Source organism: Polyodon spathula, chromosome 13, assembly GCF_017654505.1.
Source record: "Polyodon spathula isolate WHYD16114869_AA chromosome 13, ASM1765450v1, whole genome shotgun sequence".
NCBI lineage: Eukaryota > Metazoa > Chordata > Actinopteri > Acipenseriformes > Polyodontidae > Polyodon > Polyodon spathula.
This window is the reverse complement of record NC_054546.1, coordinates 9552165-9567838: the sequence shown is the minus strand read 5'-3', so window position 1 is coordinate 9567838 and position 15674 is coordinate 9552165. Positions and strand designations below refer to the sequence as shown.

The 15674-nt window shown below is 37.0% G+C and overlaps 1 protein-coding gene across 4 annotated transcripts in view; it reads right to left on the bottom strand.

Annotated features, from left to right (window-relative positions):
* The window catches only part of LOC121325615 (ras association domain-containing protein 4-like), a 39082-nt gene that overhangs the window by 9836 nt on the left and 13572 nt on the right, over positions 1-15674 (bottom strand). For all 4 annotated transcript variants that reach the window (XR_005951355.1, XM_041268428.1, XM_041268425.1 and 1 more), the window contains exons 2-4: positions 12044-12126; positions 9912-9987; positions 64-209 (exon numbers count right to left, since the gene is read on the bottom strand). Coding sequence is in view for 3 of the 4 variants with exons in the window: in XM_041268428.1 (XP_041124362.1) it covers positions 64-209; positions 9912-9987; positions 12044-12102 (281 nt within the window). In the remaining variant the exon portion in view is untranslated. The remainder of the gene's footprint in view (positions 1-63; positions 210-9911; positions 9988-12043; positions 12127-15674) is intronic.

The following is a 15674-nucleotide window of genomic DNA, read 5'->3' as shown; positions in this document are numbered from 1 at the left end:
AAAAAAAAAAAAAAAAAAAAAAAACAGCTGCATGTTTAATGCGTACCTCACCCTGCTACTCACCTGTTTAAACCAGTCTGGTCTAACCTCCATGGCCCAGTACATGAGAAATGGACTCGCTCATTGTCATCATGCATCTGAAGTCTGATTGGCCTTCGAAGACCCCAGGAGATGTTAAGCAAACCTTCAATGATTAATTCACCTTCTTCCTGCAGCAGTACAAAACATGAATTCAGAATTAATAATACGAAAGCCAGGAAATCCTGCTGGCTGAAGTCCACTCTAGTTGCAGCGCAGGTCTACGTGCACAAGAGCAGTTAGGCTGATCACGCACTCACATTTTAGAATAGGAGTGGTCTGGAAACCTGGGCTCAATCAAATTCACATCGACCAAAAGCTAATAACTGTCACTTCTATGAGGGAAAATGAAGATGAGACTTGTGACGTCGCAGACTACAAAGTGGTGTCTGAGGACATGTAGGCCTTGTTGAGGTTTCTGAACTTGGTATTAAAGTTGTTTTTTATCTATTATATACCAATTGTAAACCGGCCTCACTCTCTGCGGTTCGTTTGCCCCTTTTAAGACCCAGAACTTGAATTTTCAGCGCATAGACAGACTTTTAATACTGAGAAACAAACAAAAGTTTAGCTCTTACTACACATACAGCAGGTCCCTGTCTGACTCGCAGGACAGATAAGCTGTTTACCTGCCATAAAACAGAAAAATAATACACAAATGCACAAACAAACACTTTGCGGTACTATGTTTGAAAACCTTGATTACCTTTTGAATACCTTTCTCTCTACGATTTACGACCAGGCTCTTCCTTCGTCAGCAGCCCTGAAGAGACTGTCTGCTTTCTTTAAATACCCTGCACCTGGCTCAAATTTACAATAACAGCCAGGTGCAGGTGATACTAATTACATAATTAAATAAATAAGTACATGTTTCTGGCATGTGTAGTCCTTTGCTCTCCCGGACTACATATATACACACACACACACACTGCACAAAAGAAATGCAACACTCCGATCTAATGCATTTAATCAGACATTTTAAACATAGATACCAAACAAAATCACAGAAAACGTGAACAACAATTCAGATCAAAGAATCATGTTAAGTTTTTGTAAGCTGTCAAAATTAAAACAATACAAAGTTAGTATCGGGTTTGACCACACTGAGCCTTAAGCGTGGACCCACAGACCTGGATAGACTGCTGTGGGATCTTCCGCCACTCTTCCTGTTCAGCTGCAGCCAGCTGGCAAAGGTTGGCTGGTTGCGGTTGCCTCCTGTGAATGGCACTGGTGATTGGGTCCCACAAATGTTCTACTGGACTCAGGTCAGGAGAAAAAACTGGCCCCGCCAAGACCTTGACATTGTTTTCTTGAAGTTTTGCAAATGTAAGCCTAGCACTGTGTAGTCTTGCATTGTTCTGCTGGAAAATCAACACTTCCAGATTGGCTTGTAGGAACGGAAAAACTGTTGCCTCAAGGACTTCGTCAATGTATCACTGAGCAGTAAGGTTGCCCTCAATCTGCACAAAAGGCAGTCTTGTGATAAAGGAGATTCCTCCCCACATCATCAAACTTCTACCGCCCTACTAGTTGGCTTGAACAACGCAACAGTCAGCATAACGCTCACCACAACCCTTGTCTCCAAACACACGTTGTCTTCTGTCAGGTCCGTCAAGGGCAAAAAGACCTTCATCGGTGAACAAAACGCCACTCCACTCTCTGCCGCCACCTCGGATGTTCTTTGGCCCACAGAAGACGACGATTTCATCTCTCAAGTGTCAACAAGTTACCCCTGAACAGTCTCCAAGCATGGAAATCATTTTCATGTAGACAGCCAGCTACAGTTATTCTGCTGATGAGCAGCTTATTTCTTCCTGGAATTTCTCGTGCTGTAGCCACTGCAGTCTGAAAACGATTATGCAGATAGATCAGTCGGATATGACAGTCCTGGGCCGATGTGGTGACCCTCTGCCTTCCATGACGGGGCCTGTCACTCACAGACCTGGTTTCCTGGACTAGTCTGCTGATTGTTGAAGGAGAACATCTCATTCTCCAGGCAACTTCTCAGACAGGCTGCCTTCAATCATGCCGACACAACCAACCAGTCTTTTCAAATGACTAGTTATACAGATTCTTAAATCAACTCATTTCTCACTTTAATGAAAAATGAACAAAAACAAAATAAACTCCTAGCTCCTTTGGAGCGCTAACTAAACATTTGTAAGGAACCTATTCTACTATTGAACTGGACAGCTAAGCTGTTTACCAGCTGAAAAAACACAGTTTTTAAAGAAGACAACAACATTTTATAATAATATAAATGTTTTGGTTTTTTTTTGTATTCAGTCGATGAAGGATTTATAGTCTGAAACGTCCTGATAATTGATTTGTAATCAATTATTCTGCCTTTTTAAGTACCTAAAGTATCATTTTTTTATATATATAAATACACACACACACAGAGAGAGAGAGAGAGAAAGAGAGAGAGAGAGAATCACAAAATGGGCCTTATTTTGAGCTGATATACTGCCAACACCATCACTGCAACTGAAGTTTGCATTATTGCACAGAATCCCCCAAAAACTTGAGTTGAAAATGAATACTTTATTTATACTCGTAATCCCCAAGGTCAGTTCATCTGGTATGGAAAAATCACCAGCTCTAGTTGTTGTGTTGATAACCAACGCAAATCAAATCCTGAGCTTGAGCTACATTCAAATATGAAAAACACTTTAGCAGATTTGGCAGACTTTCCTAAATCAATTTAACTTGAGATAAACTTGAGCTGGATGCCTCATGAAATATACTATAGTATTACATCCCAGTTTAGTCTCTTGGGAGATGAACTACATTTTAATCTTTTCTTCTAAATTGGATTTTCTTAAAACGGCATACAAAAGTATTAGTATTACTTGGTATTGAGGGGATACATAAGTTGGAGTAGTACAGTATTTCATTGTTTGAAGTGATAAAGTGTCTTTAGTGCTTGCTTTCCAATAAGCTGCAGACTTTACATTGGATCAGTATCATGGCTAGTAGTGATAATGAAGAAGAGGACTGTATGCAGAACAGCACATTTCCATTGAAAAGGACAGGCCTGGCATTCAGACTTCTATTCATGCTATCACTTTTGTCCTGATGATATACTGTAGGGACTTTTAGTAGGACTTGGCGCCTTCAAAAGGTTATAACACTGCACACTATCAGTATCTTGCTGTAAGGCCCTATTTCAAGTACAGTACACGCCAAAGGTATTTCATTGTGTGGCAATGATTATTTCACTCAAAAGTGTGAACTGTAGACATTCTTCCTGTTACATAACATTTTTATTAGTTTTCAGATTAACACACCCAAACAAATTATTTTTTTAAATATACTGCTGCTGAAATTTCCATATATTTTGTATAAAATGTGTAATATGCGAAAAAAAAATTATTTGGTGGTGGATTCCTCAAAATAGTTTTCACTCATATTTTGTCATTCATGTCTGCAAATAAAACACATCCAATTATGCACATGCCGTCTTTAGAGCAAATATTTGCAAAACTGATAAGCAGGAGGTAAATGAGACAATAACTTTATAGTACATTAAATTCAAAAGAAATGCAAACTCTGTAACAGCTGTTGAAATGCTGAATCCATGGTCAGCTTCCACACCAGGTTTTGCTTGGCACGCACGCACACACACACGCCCTCCTTCTGTGTTCTGAGGTCAGAGGCACAGCTATTTTTGTTGTCTGTTATCCTTGATTTAAAACTCGTCACTGGGGTAACAGTATAAAAAGCTCTGCCATTCACTGTTGTCCTGAGAAAATATTTCTGTCTCTAACAAGTACAAGCTACCTCCACCATTTACAAAACACAAGCTGTAAAAGGACTGCATTATTTGGGCACCACAGTATCTCCAATAAGGTAAGCATATTTATATTCTTAGCTGGTTATTTTTTGTTACTGATCAGTACAATGTTACATCACTGTCATGTTGTACAGCCTAAATATAGTCATTTTAAACACATTTTTAAAAAGAATACTGAATGCTTTCTACTTCTACAACTAAAGACTGTAGTTCTTTTTATAATTATTGTACATAAATGGTTATTAACCCAAATTGTTCAGCTTCCAGTCAGTGTTTCTGGAGAAGCTTGGTAAAGGTAACAGCTAAATTCAGAGCATTATCTTTTATAATATTTTGGCACATCAGTTTAGCCTGAATCAATAAAATAATAATATGTGTTGCTATAGTCCAATAAAAGTGAAAACTTCAGTTCCCCAAAATAATGTGCATCCTGGTGCTCCCGAAGGGCGCATTCAGTAAAGGCGCTCTATATCCTGGAGGTCAATTGGCGACTACTAAACGTAATTTAAAAAAAAAACAAACAAAAAAAAAACCTTAGTTAATCAGTTTAATACAATATATAAAAACTGGTTTGCCCATGGCTTCATGTATATTTATTATAATGGCAATATTAAAAAAAAAAAAAAAAAAAAAAAACAACAACATTTCCTCATGCGTTATTGATTATTTATAGATTGAAATATACGTCCTACTCTCTTTTGACCAGTTGCCTACAATCAGTGAAATGTATGAGGAGAAGTCTCAAGGAGGTGCCGCTCCCTCTCGCAAGGAGGATGCCTATCCCCTTCGCACTCATCCCAGTCACTGGATGAATATTTCATGTCCATTCGTCAGCTGGCCCAGCCCACGTCTTCATCAGGGAGCAGCAATCCCCTCAAAATGCAGAGGCCTCTGAAAACAAAAACCAGCAGCAAGCCTCTAACGAAACATTCCAGCTCAGCAACTCTACCAAGAAGCAGCACACGGGGTAACAATGCTCTCATGCCAGTGTGCTTGGACGATGTTACATTTACAATCGGAAATCACACGGAATGTAAAAGCCAAGTGTTTCTAAGCACAAGGGACCCACTGGATTGGCTGTTTGCACAATCACAAAACAATTAATCTTCTCTTAAAGAAAATATTCCTGCTGCTATGTGTCTCCTCCGAACAATATACCAAATATACCTTTTTTGGTATTAAACGTTTCAAAACGTTGGCCACTGTGTCAAAAGCTAGAGGACAATCCTGACTCGAAAGTGCACTCAGAGAGCTTGAACACTCAATTATTTATGTAATAAGATTTGCTATGCAAATGTGTTTGCATTATTAACCAGTATTATATTGGAATAAACATTGTAGAACAACCTTTATTGTTTAGCTATATATTATACATAGGCGTATATATATATATATATATATATATATATATATATATATATATATATATATATATATATAGAGGAACAACATTATGGTAATCATGTCATGCCCATGCTGTCAAACACCTACAAATACCTCCAATGTTTTGATTATAGAACCAATGATTTTATATTTGTTAATAAAATATTATAATTACATTTTTGTAAATACTATTTATTATTTGAGTAAACCTACACTGGCTCAATGCAGTGACTAGGGGAGGGAATCTAAAATTACAAACTAAATTCCATTCCACAGATAATCCCCATTGCATAGTAACTTAATAATTCAAAATACCAATAGACTTTGTGTTTCACATACTTAATTCAAACGTAATTCATAACCAGAAGGGTATGGCGTTGTAATATTTGTACCATTCTATGCAGGTAGCAACACCATAACCTTTTGTTATCCCCTAGGTAGCACCATTCACTATTTGGGCTATTATTATGACAACAGTGTATTTTTATTGTTCAGTGTTTTTTCCTTATCTAACTCTGGAAGATCATATGATCACAAGAAACACAAAGACGACCGTGTTCAACAACCCCTGAACAAAAAGGGTTTGTTTGAAGTGGCATACATGGTGTGGGTAGAATCTATTTATAATTAAAATCCAAGCAATTTTAAACTGTCACAACACTCATCATAATGCACTTCCATCCTTACCATTACATCACCCTGTTATAATGCCAACTTTGCATTCCATCAGCTATTCCTTCTAAAGTTCTCTAATATAAAATACGGCTATCCTCACAATCCGCTATCAGTCAATGCACTTACATTAGCTAAACAAATGTACATGAATGCATTACAGTCTCACTCGCCAACAAGATACTGACGACCAATTAAAAAGTAGAAAAGCACTGCTAAACCTTCAACATGTTCTCCTCCATATTGTTTACTCTACAGACATTTTTTGTTTAATTGCTAACATTTTTGGGATCGTTAAGTTCCCCTGTTTTATTGCCACCCTCGCTAGTTTGTCTCTTGTCCCTTGAATGGAGGTTCACAAGGGTGGAATCAGAAGTTGAAAAATAAACCATGACATTTTGTTTTCAAAGTTAACCTTGAAATGGACAGTGGAATTCAGGAAAATGTTGACATACGGCACCAAGACCAGATTTCCATTACATGAGAGTAGATATCAAAACTTCATGCTGATTTGAACTCGACTCTTGCCAAGATAAGCACCAACTAAGATGTAGCTTTACTACTACTAGTAGTTGGTTGTTTCCTAATTTAAATAAAATATGGAACAAGTCCCAAGATTTGTTCTGATGTTCAGTCTGCTAGATACCAGATGCCATAGACAAGAGGTAACTGAGTGACATGCCCATCTTTTGATTTCTAGAATCCTTAGATGCAATTCTAAAACTGCCATATTTGATAGCTTGTCTAAAGTCAAAGTTGCACAACAGTGTAGGACAACTTTTTGGTTTATTAAACACTTCCTCTCTCTCTTGTATGACAGTTCAAGTTCACTTCAGACATCGCCACAGCTGTGTCTTAAATAAACAAACAGGAAAGGAGGAAATTCTGTTCGCTTTGCAAGGACATCCTTACCCTGCTGTGGTGGGCAGAGAGACAAGGAGCACCTTGTTAACAATGCTTATTCTGGCTTCAAAAATACTTCAAGATGTGGCATTTGGAAGCACTTCCATGCTTAGATGTGGCAAAGAGCTCTGACTACAGGATATGGCACTTCAACAACAGAGCATCTGCAAAAAACAACTCCATAATGCATTACTAATAGTTTCAAACACAATTAAAATGCACATATTTAAAAGAAAACACACACACACACACACACACTAACCCCTGCATGAAATGTATTTCTAACACAGCTCTGCTGCCATCCACTGGCGAGAACAATGCGCTGGATTTGGATTCCAACCAATGTAAGGTATTGGGAGTCAAAGGCAAGAAGAAACTGATGCAGGTCTGTTTTTGAGGTATGCATTGAGATAATACCATGGTCCAGAAGTAAAAAAAAAAAAAAAAAAAAAAAAAAAATATTAAAATAATAATTTTACCTTTTGGATCATCAAAATAGATGGACTTTAGACCATGGGCTCTATTTTCATTATCTAAACAGGAACCGTTCTCAAACGTGCACACCTGCTCTATTGCAGACCTCTGGCACCTCAGTTTGTTTTTGTATTTAATGATGCTGGGAAACACTACCAGGATTAATACAGCAGTGTTTTCATCAGCCACTGATTCTATCGTTTAAACAGACTGCTGTGCGTTGTTGGTCATAATAAAGCTGTGGATCTGCTTCTGTGCTTTTAGAACCACTACAGCAGTGTTTCTCAACCCTGGTCCTGGGGGACCGCCTAACCTGCTGGTTTTTGTTCGACCTGAATGGAACTAATAAATTAGTCTAATCTGAGTTTTTCAATTATTGTAAACACTCAGGGTTTCAAGTGAAGTATAAAATTGTATAAGGAACATTAATTCTCCAACTTTCTACAGTTTATAGAATAAAAAAAAGCAAATCATTGGTTCAATTGAGCTCTCAACTACTCAACTGAACCCTTAGTTGGAACAAAAACCAGCAGGGCAGAGGGTCCCCCAGGACTAGCATTGATACCCACTGCACTACATTATCTGTATTGTGCAACTGCTGTGAAAAAGTACAGAAAACAGCAGGAAACAGGGACATCATCTTTGTTTTACATCTACAGTATCTGATATTACACAAACATTACCGACGGAATTAATAAATCAAGAGGATGCTAAACCATTCCACAGGGATCAGTACTAGGTCTTCTGCTATTCCTAATCTACATTAATCACTTAGATTCTGGTATAGTAAGTAAACTTGTTAAATTTGCAGTCGACACAAAAATAGGAGGAGTGGAAAGCACCGTTGCAGAGGCAAAGGTCATTCAAAATGATCTTGACAGCATTCAGAGCTGGGCAGATACATGGCAAATGAAATTTAATACAGAAAAGTGTAAGGTACTACACGCAGGCAAATAAAAATGTGCATTATAAATACCATATGGGAGATAATGAAATTGAAGAAGGAATGTATGAATGTCCAATATGTTAACATAACATTATTCAGCTGGTTTCATTTGACTTTATGAAGCCAAATGTGTTCATTCTCTAGGATGATGCAAAACGTTTGGTCACAGCTGAAGAATGTGTTCTGGAAATGTCCACTTATTTGAGTCTTTTGGAGACATGTGACCTTGGTACTGTGTCTATCAGGATAGGCCAAGCAGAGGATTCTCTACCTGGGCTGCCCACCCGTGGTGTCAATGGGGTGGTAACAGAACCCACTATGGGGCACATGCCCAGTAATTCATCTTTTTTTTTCATTTTTCTGTTGCATTAATTTAATTTGTTTTTGCCTTTCATATTTATATTATTACTGTCTTACAAAGTACAACAGTTCCCCCAAAACTATAGCTAATACTTCCTATACAAGTGAAAAATGGCTTCAAAAGTTAGGTCTTTGGATAACTGCATGTAGTTAAAAATCTACTAGAAGAAATTGGCAAGTATTCAAATACTCTTTAAAAAAAATCTAGGTTGTCAGCAAATTATTTAGTATTATATAGAGGCTCTTTTCAAAGTAATATATAAAAAACCTAGACAAGACATTCCTTTTTGCAATAATGGAAAATCCCAGCTGGATTGCCCTTGTACTGCAACGAACTGCAATCACCTCTGTGACAAATTTTTTGGCAAACAAAGCTGGGAATGTCCAAGGAATTGGTTAGTTTAACATTACATTGTTTAATATTACACCAATGTATAATATAATTGTACAGTATATAGTAGTAAAACCCACCAGATAAATGAAAACATATAGAGGGGCTGTGTAAAAGATTTAACAACATCAGTCATATGTAGCGCATACAAAGCACTTAATCTGGTCTTGGCTCTGAACTTCAAAAACATAGATGGTACTTTTTCTACCAAAGACCACAAAAAACAAAATGCATATGCTACAAAACAACTCAATGAGCACATAGGTTCTGTAAAGTTTATATATATATATATATATATATATATATATATATATATATATATATAGACACACACACACACACACACACACACACACACACAGTTCCCGTTGAAGCTAAAATTGTTACGTGCAGTGTTATTATAGGAATTCCACTGAACTATAAAATCCTGATTGAATCTATTTATGTGAAACCAACTAGTACCCCTCAACACACAAATAGATAACATAGAAAAACATAGATTCAATCAGGATTTTATAGCTCAGTAAAATTCTTGTAATAAATAAAAACAGTGGGATCTGTTTAGATGGGTTTCTCTTTGCCCAGGCAGGATATACTGAATTGCTCTTATTCATTTATTCACTTTCAGCTAAATTCAATGTGAACCTGGAATTCTATCTGACCCTTTTTATTTGATTCCCTCATGCCAGAAAGTCACATGAGGTTGTGAGCTCAAACTGCTTGATGCAATACTACTATACAGCATAGTGAATTAAGGTTCAAATACTAAATTACCACGTTTAGTCTATTGTAGTTCTGAATACTTTCAGGATGCAGCACAAACCTTGAAACTAGCATTTTTTCAGGATTTAGTATCATAGACAGAAACATAAAAATAACTATAGCATCTATCAAACTTCATACTGTACCTCTCGGTTCCTTAGCTGGAAACTTTTACCTTCATGATAACAGTTGTATGTTTTCAGCAGTGATAAAAGATCTGACCTAGAATAAGAAAAAACAATTTAAAAAAGGGCAGGAATGAACTCATCTTGGATTTCCCTTCATCATCTCACATACAGAATCTATACAATAACACTTCTGTTCTTTTATCATCAATAGGGATCCAGGTCATAAAACAAGTGGGATAACACTAGTAACACCATAATGCTTTACATCTTTAATAACTTTCAGTGCATTAAAGCAGCATGTAATAAAGAACAGTGCAAAATAATATCACAGGTGAGCCAATCACTGGAAAGTTCATTGAGATTTATGTTTGGACTGTGTTACTGCAATGGGTCTAGGAATTTTTGCATAGACATTCAATAAAAAATAACCCACTGTTGTAATCATTTAAACTGATTTTTGTCTTATTCAAACACTAGATTTACTTTTGAGATACAAATTCTTGTTTTGCTATTGAGATGATTGTAACCATACCCATTAAATCCAATACATTATGCAAGTTGTATGGTTTGCCAGATGTATTAAAGAACTATTGAGGTATCGATGTTTTTTCTCTACAATCTTTCATTACAAGTTTAAATTCAATTTTAGGGAATGTATACCGAGTAGCTGCCCCAGTGGTAAATAACTGGATCAGATAAGTTAAACACTGGGAGGAGTTTCCATGTGTGTTCTAATTGTACTCGAGACATTGTGCTCGAGCCGAATGAAAAATGGCCCTATACATTTCAGGTTTCCATTGGATCAGTTTATTTTACTGGAGAAGACCCTCTTTTCACCCGACGTCATTAAAATGAAGCGGAAAGGAGGAGGTTGATATACACATCAGCCGTGCGTAGAGTCCTCATGCTGTTTTCTCAGACAGCCTCGGGAAATTATGGTTTCCATGCACAGAGAATAGGTACATGAGACAATCTCACCTGGAAATCCATGGTTGTCAGGTGACATCTTGCTTGAGTGAAACTGTTTAAAGCACAGTGTTAAGCTCATGTAACACAGCTGCTATTTGTAAATGCCTCCTGCCTGGTGTTTAATAATCTGTTTTACTGCTCTTGTCCAAATTGTTTTTCAGATGTCCATTGGTGGGGTGGTATATCATTAGTAGTGAATAATATTTCAACTAATTTATCATACGATTTATTCATAAAGGAAAAAACTAAATAATTAGCTCTGAGTTATGTAGAAACTGTCCAACCCATGTATTGCAGATCAACATGGGTGAAAGCCAGCGGAGACATAAGATTATAGAGATCTGTGCCAGACACCTTCCACGTATGCTCACAAGGCTGTCTGGATTGGGAACAGTGGACATTATCATGTGAAATGCAGGTTTCCATGTGAAAATAGGCGTGGATTCCACATGTTTTACATCATGCTCATGAGTAAATGAGATTTACCCTGTTCTGCTCTGTGGCTGTTATTTTCGGCCACAGACTTGGTCATCTCGAGTTGTTCTCCCAAACGTGCACGTGCATCGCCGCTTCACGTGTAAATAACCACACATGGAAACTCCACCAATGAGTGCACGCTGACAGGCAGCAACAACTGGCCTGTCCCAGTACCCACCTATACCAGCAGATGTCACTATTACGCTAAGTACACCATCCACTAGATATATCACGGGTGTCAGGGATCAATATAAATCTGTATATTGTTGCTAGGGAGCCGACATCACTGCCTTGTGGCTTTTTCTAGTGCATTGCTGCCACATGTGAACACCTCGTTGGCTAAAATAAAAACGCTTCAGCAAGTAGATATTTAATTTGCTTTGTGCAATACGTGTGTATATAATAACAGTACGATATTAATGCTTTGTTTTTCATTGTTTTGTATATTGTTGTTTGTGATGTGCAGTATGAAATAAAACAAACAGTAATTCCCAGTGCTTATGTATATTGCAGATAAGGCATACGTAGTTAGACAGTAAAAATAGGGAGCCAACTCCAGGACCGTGATGTATCCAAACCTGCAGTATAGCGAGGGACGATATAACGAGGGGTGGGTGTAATTTGAAGGATTTAACATAGGTCTAGGCTCTAAATGTCAAAGATCTGTTATCTTACTCTACAGCAAAACAAAGACCAATACCCACTTTGAAATGGCTTTATCTTCACTGATTTTCACAAATGGAGCTTGCTGGTAGTTGTCCATCTTCCTTTCTTCTTAAAGAGTCAACTAAAAAACAGAGCAAAGAAATGAATAAGAAATGAACTGCTACAAACAGGCATTTGTTTTAAAACTAGCAGTTAATTAACAGTTAAATTCAACCTTTGTCAATGTGGCCCTACAATGGTGATAGTTTGCAACAGTCACTCCTGTACAATTAGGAATCTTGTGACGCAAAGGCATGAATCAGACTGAACAGTCTGGGATTTCTGAGGAGGCATGGATCCAATGTCCCAAAAACTTGTGTGGTTTATAGGAAATCACAAGACAGATTCTGGAATGTATCCAGATGCTCTCGTCATATAAATCATGCCGGTGCAACAAGCAGTAGGAGGAAAGTTCTTAACTGTAGGTAACTGTCAGTGTTAACAAAACATGTTTGTGGTTTTTTTTTTTTTTTTACATTCTTTCAACATTCAATCACTTAGTCAATTTAATTAGGATCTCTTATAAGTAAGGCTTCTTTAAAAATGCTACTAAGCTTACCATTATTGCCAGGGCTGTGTTTTTGTTACAGTAAAAATGGCTTTTTTCATTGTATTTCACGGTCCAAAAATTGGTATTTCAAGACATTTCACGATGACTGGGTTCTGTGAAGCCAGCTGTACATATTCATAATTGCTTCATAGTATTAAACATATCATTATGTGTATTCTCTATCATTATTCATTGTTGTTTCTACTATCAATATTTACCATGATAACTAAATATTCTAAAAATACGGGATGCTACACTTAACAGGCTACAGTAATACAGGGTTCATAAACTATGTAGATAGGACATTAGAATTACTTTACATGATATACTGTATATGATTTTTTCTACTATTAATTTGTCAGTAAACTTGTATTGTAATAACCTGTTATTCCTTACTGATAATCAGCTTTTTAACATACATCCTCCACCAGCGCTTTGAAAATTAAAAATTAAAGATAATAATGACATACATCTACAGTATGCATAGAATAAAGAATAAGCAATGGCATTTTAAATTAAAGTTTTCTAAGTAATTCTACACATATATACAACAACATAAGTGTGACAGTCTGACAGATGGATGTACAGATATATTGCTATATCCCCAGAATATAGTACTCTCAATAACCTCAGTTAAATAATGTTGATACCCTTATCCCAAGTTGAGGATAACATGTTTGCAGAGGTTCTATAAAACAATCCTTAACTACTGTATAATGTGTCCAAGTGATTCCCATTCAGAACAGGATGTAAGATTAGATGCTCACAATTTTATTTATTTTATAATAAAGCTGTACAATAGCAAGAGTGCAATGCAAGCATGTCTTAAGAATGGGAAATATCAATCTGAGTGCACCCTTAAAATGGTTTAAAATTCTCGGCAAATCATATCCTGCCGTCATTTGATCCAATAGTCTGGAAATTCCATTTATGAAAACATCTGTCTTTTTTGGGAATATTCCCAAATCCTTCAAACTGAAACAACTTTGGAATTTAGAACTAAAAAGTGAGGAAAATCTAGTTATCAGTGTTAACCCTTTTTGTTTGGACAAGTAGCGTTTTATGTTTTTGTGGGTTTTTTCCTCATAAATTAACTATATATATATATATATATATATATATATAATATATATATATATATATATATATATATATATATATAAAATACACAAATCACACACACACACACACATAGACAGACACACACGTATATATACATATATATTCCTGTCAATGTCGGCGATGTCAGCAGGGCCAGATTAACCTTTTGTGGGCCTGGCTCCAAACAGATTTGTGGGCCCCCATTTTTTCCCCTTGTAGTAGGGGGTTTGTGGAAGCGCTATAAAAGACAGGCGATTGAGACAGAAGTTGTCTGACACACAGGTGCGTGGGTTTTATTTACAATATTTACAAATTTGAGTGGTAGATGCAGGTGGCTGCACCAGCAATGGTAGTCCAAGTGCAGAAGGACATACACATAAGAGTACATAAAATAAATTATACATACAAAAATACAAAACAAAACACTGTGGGTAAAAACAGCTAACAAAGGTCAAAGCTGGCCAAAACACCAGCCGTGAGCTTCTCCCACTAAAAGGGAATCGTCAAAATTCAAGTGAACTATCAGGGCTTGAAATTATTTATATATTTTATATACCAAATCAACTTGATTTAAAACAGCCAACCCTGTAATAGAATAAGACTGTTCACTCTTTCTTGAACCACTATAGCACATAAAGCACATTTCATCCTTTTTAAATGTGAAATAGACCTTTCACCACTGTTTGAGACTGACAGTGTCAGGTAAATGCATAGTGCAAGACATTTGGAAATTCCATTTTTAACTTAAGCATTTCATTATGGTCAGCATTTGCAGTGGTGTAGGCAGAGCTTGTGATGATGGCACGGAGGTAAGCCCCTTAAGAAGTGAGCGCCACTGTAACCATTCATCAAAACTCTCTTCATTGAGGTCATCTGAATAGAATTCGATTTCATTTTCAAGAGTCTCTGTAACTGCAATACTGTCAAGGTCATCTGTTCAAAAAGAAAAACGGTTGTTTATTTCTGAATATGCATGAATTCTTCTGCTGAGATGGCTGACAAGCGAGTCAACTATGACGTAGAACAAGTCCACTTTGAACTTTTCTTCACCAGTCAGCACAACAGCAGGTTCTTCAGTATTGTTGTTTTAACTGGAAGTTAGCTGTAGGACTTAAAGACATCGCAGAATCGTGGCATTTCTCAAAATTGTTCCACTGTAGCCGCTACACTGCTTTCTCGTTGACTGCAATTACCTGAGCTTGTACCCCAGAATAAGTGCTGGACATGTTATTGGCATTGTTGTAGGTTTGACCTCTGCAGTCCGTAGATTGATATTTAGTTAGTCACTTAAGACTTGTATGCGATGTAACTGGAACAAACTTTAAGAAGCGTTCCATGGGTGTATGGTTATTCAGCACTTACTGCACAGTAAATGTCAGCTGATCAGTATGGCTAATATAAGGTGTGGAATAGACGCTGAAGGAAAAGTATGAAGCTGTTTTTAGCTCATCAACAATGTCCTGATTTACTTGTCTGGACATGAGCTTGATGAACTTGATGAACATTGGTTTTTACTTCTGCAACTTTGTGGTGAGCTTCTCATTTTGTCTTGTTCGTCGTGAATTGTTTTTTCTTTTTAGAGAAATTGATTGTTTCGAGTTTAAGTTTGCAAAAGAATAATGTATAATTAATGGTAAATGTACCTTTGTTTGACAATAGGAAAACACATCACATTGCAATTGATGGCATCTGTACCAAACTCCCTCAGCGTACCACTTTCTAACATTACACAGGTGAAGTTTGGGTACAATGTACCACTTTATAACACCACGCCGGGAGTCTCTGCAATACATCAATCGAAGCAGTGAGCAATGTGGCAGCGCAGTTAACAAAGTACCTGCTTATATGAGTCAGTTGCACCAACTTCAGCTTAAGGTTTACGCTTCAGCACGGCGCTTAAAAGTTTTGTTTTTTTTTCACGATTTTGTGCAAATCACTTGCTCAAGGCGATGATTCTTCATCACTTGCTCTCATCCCTG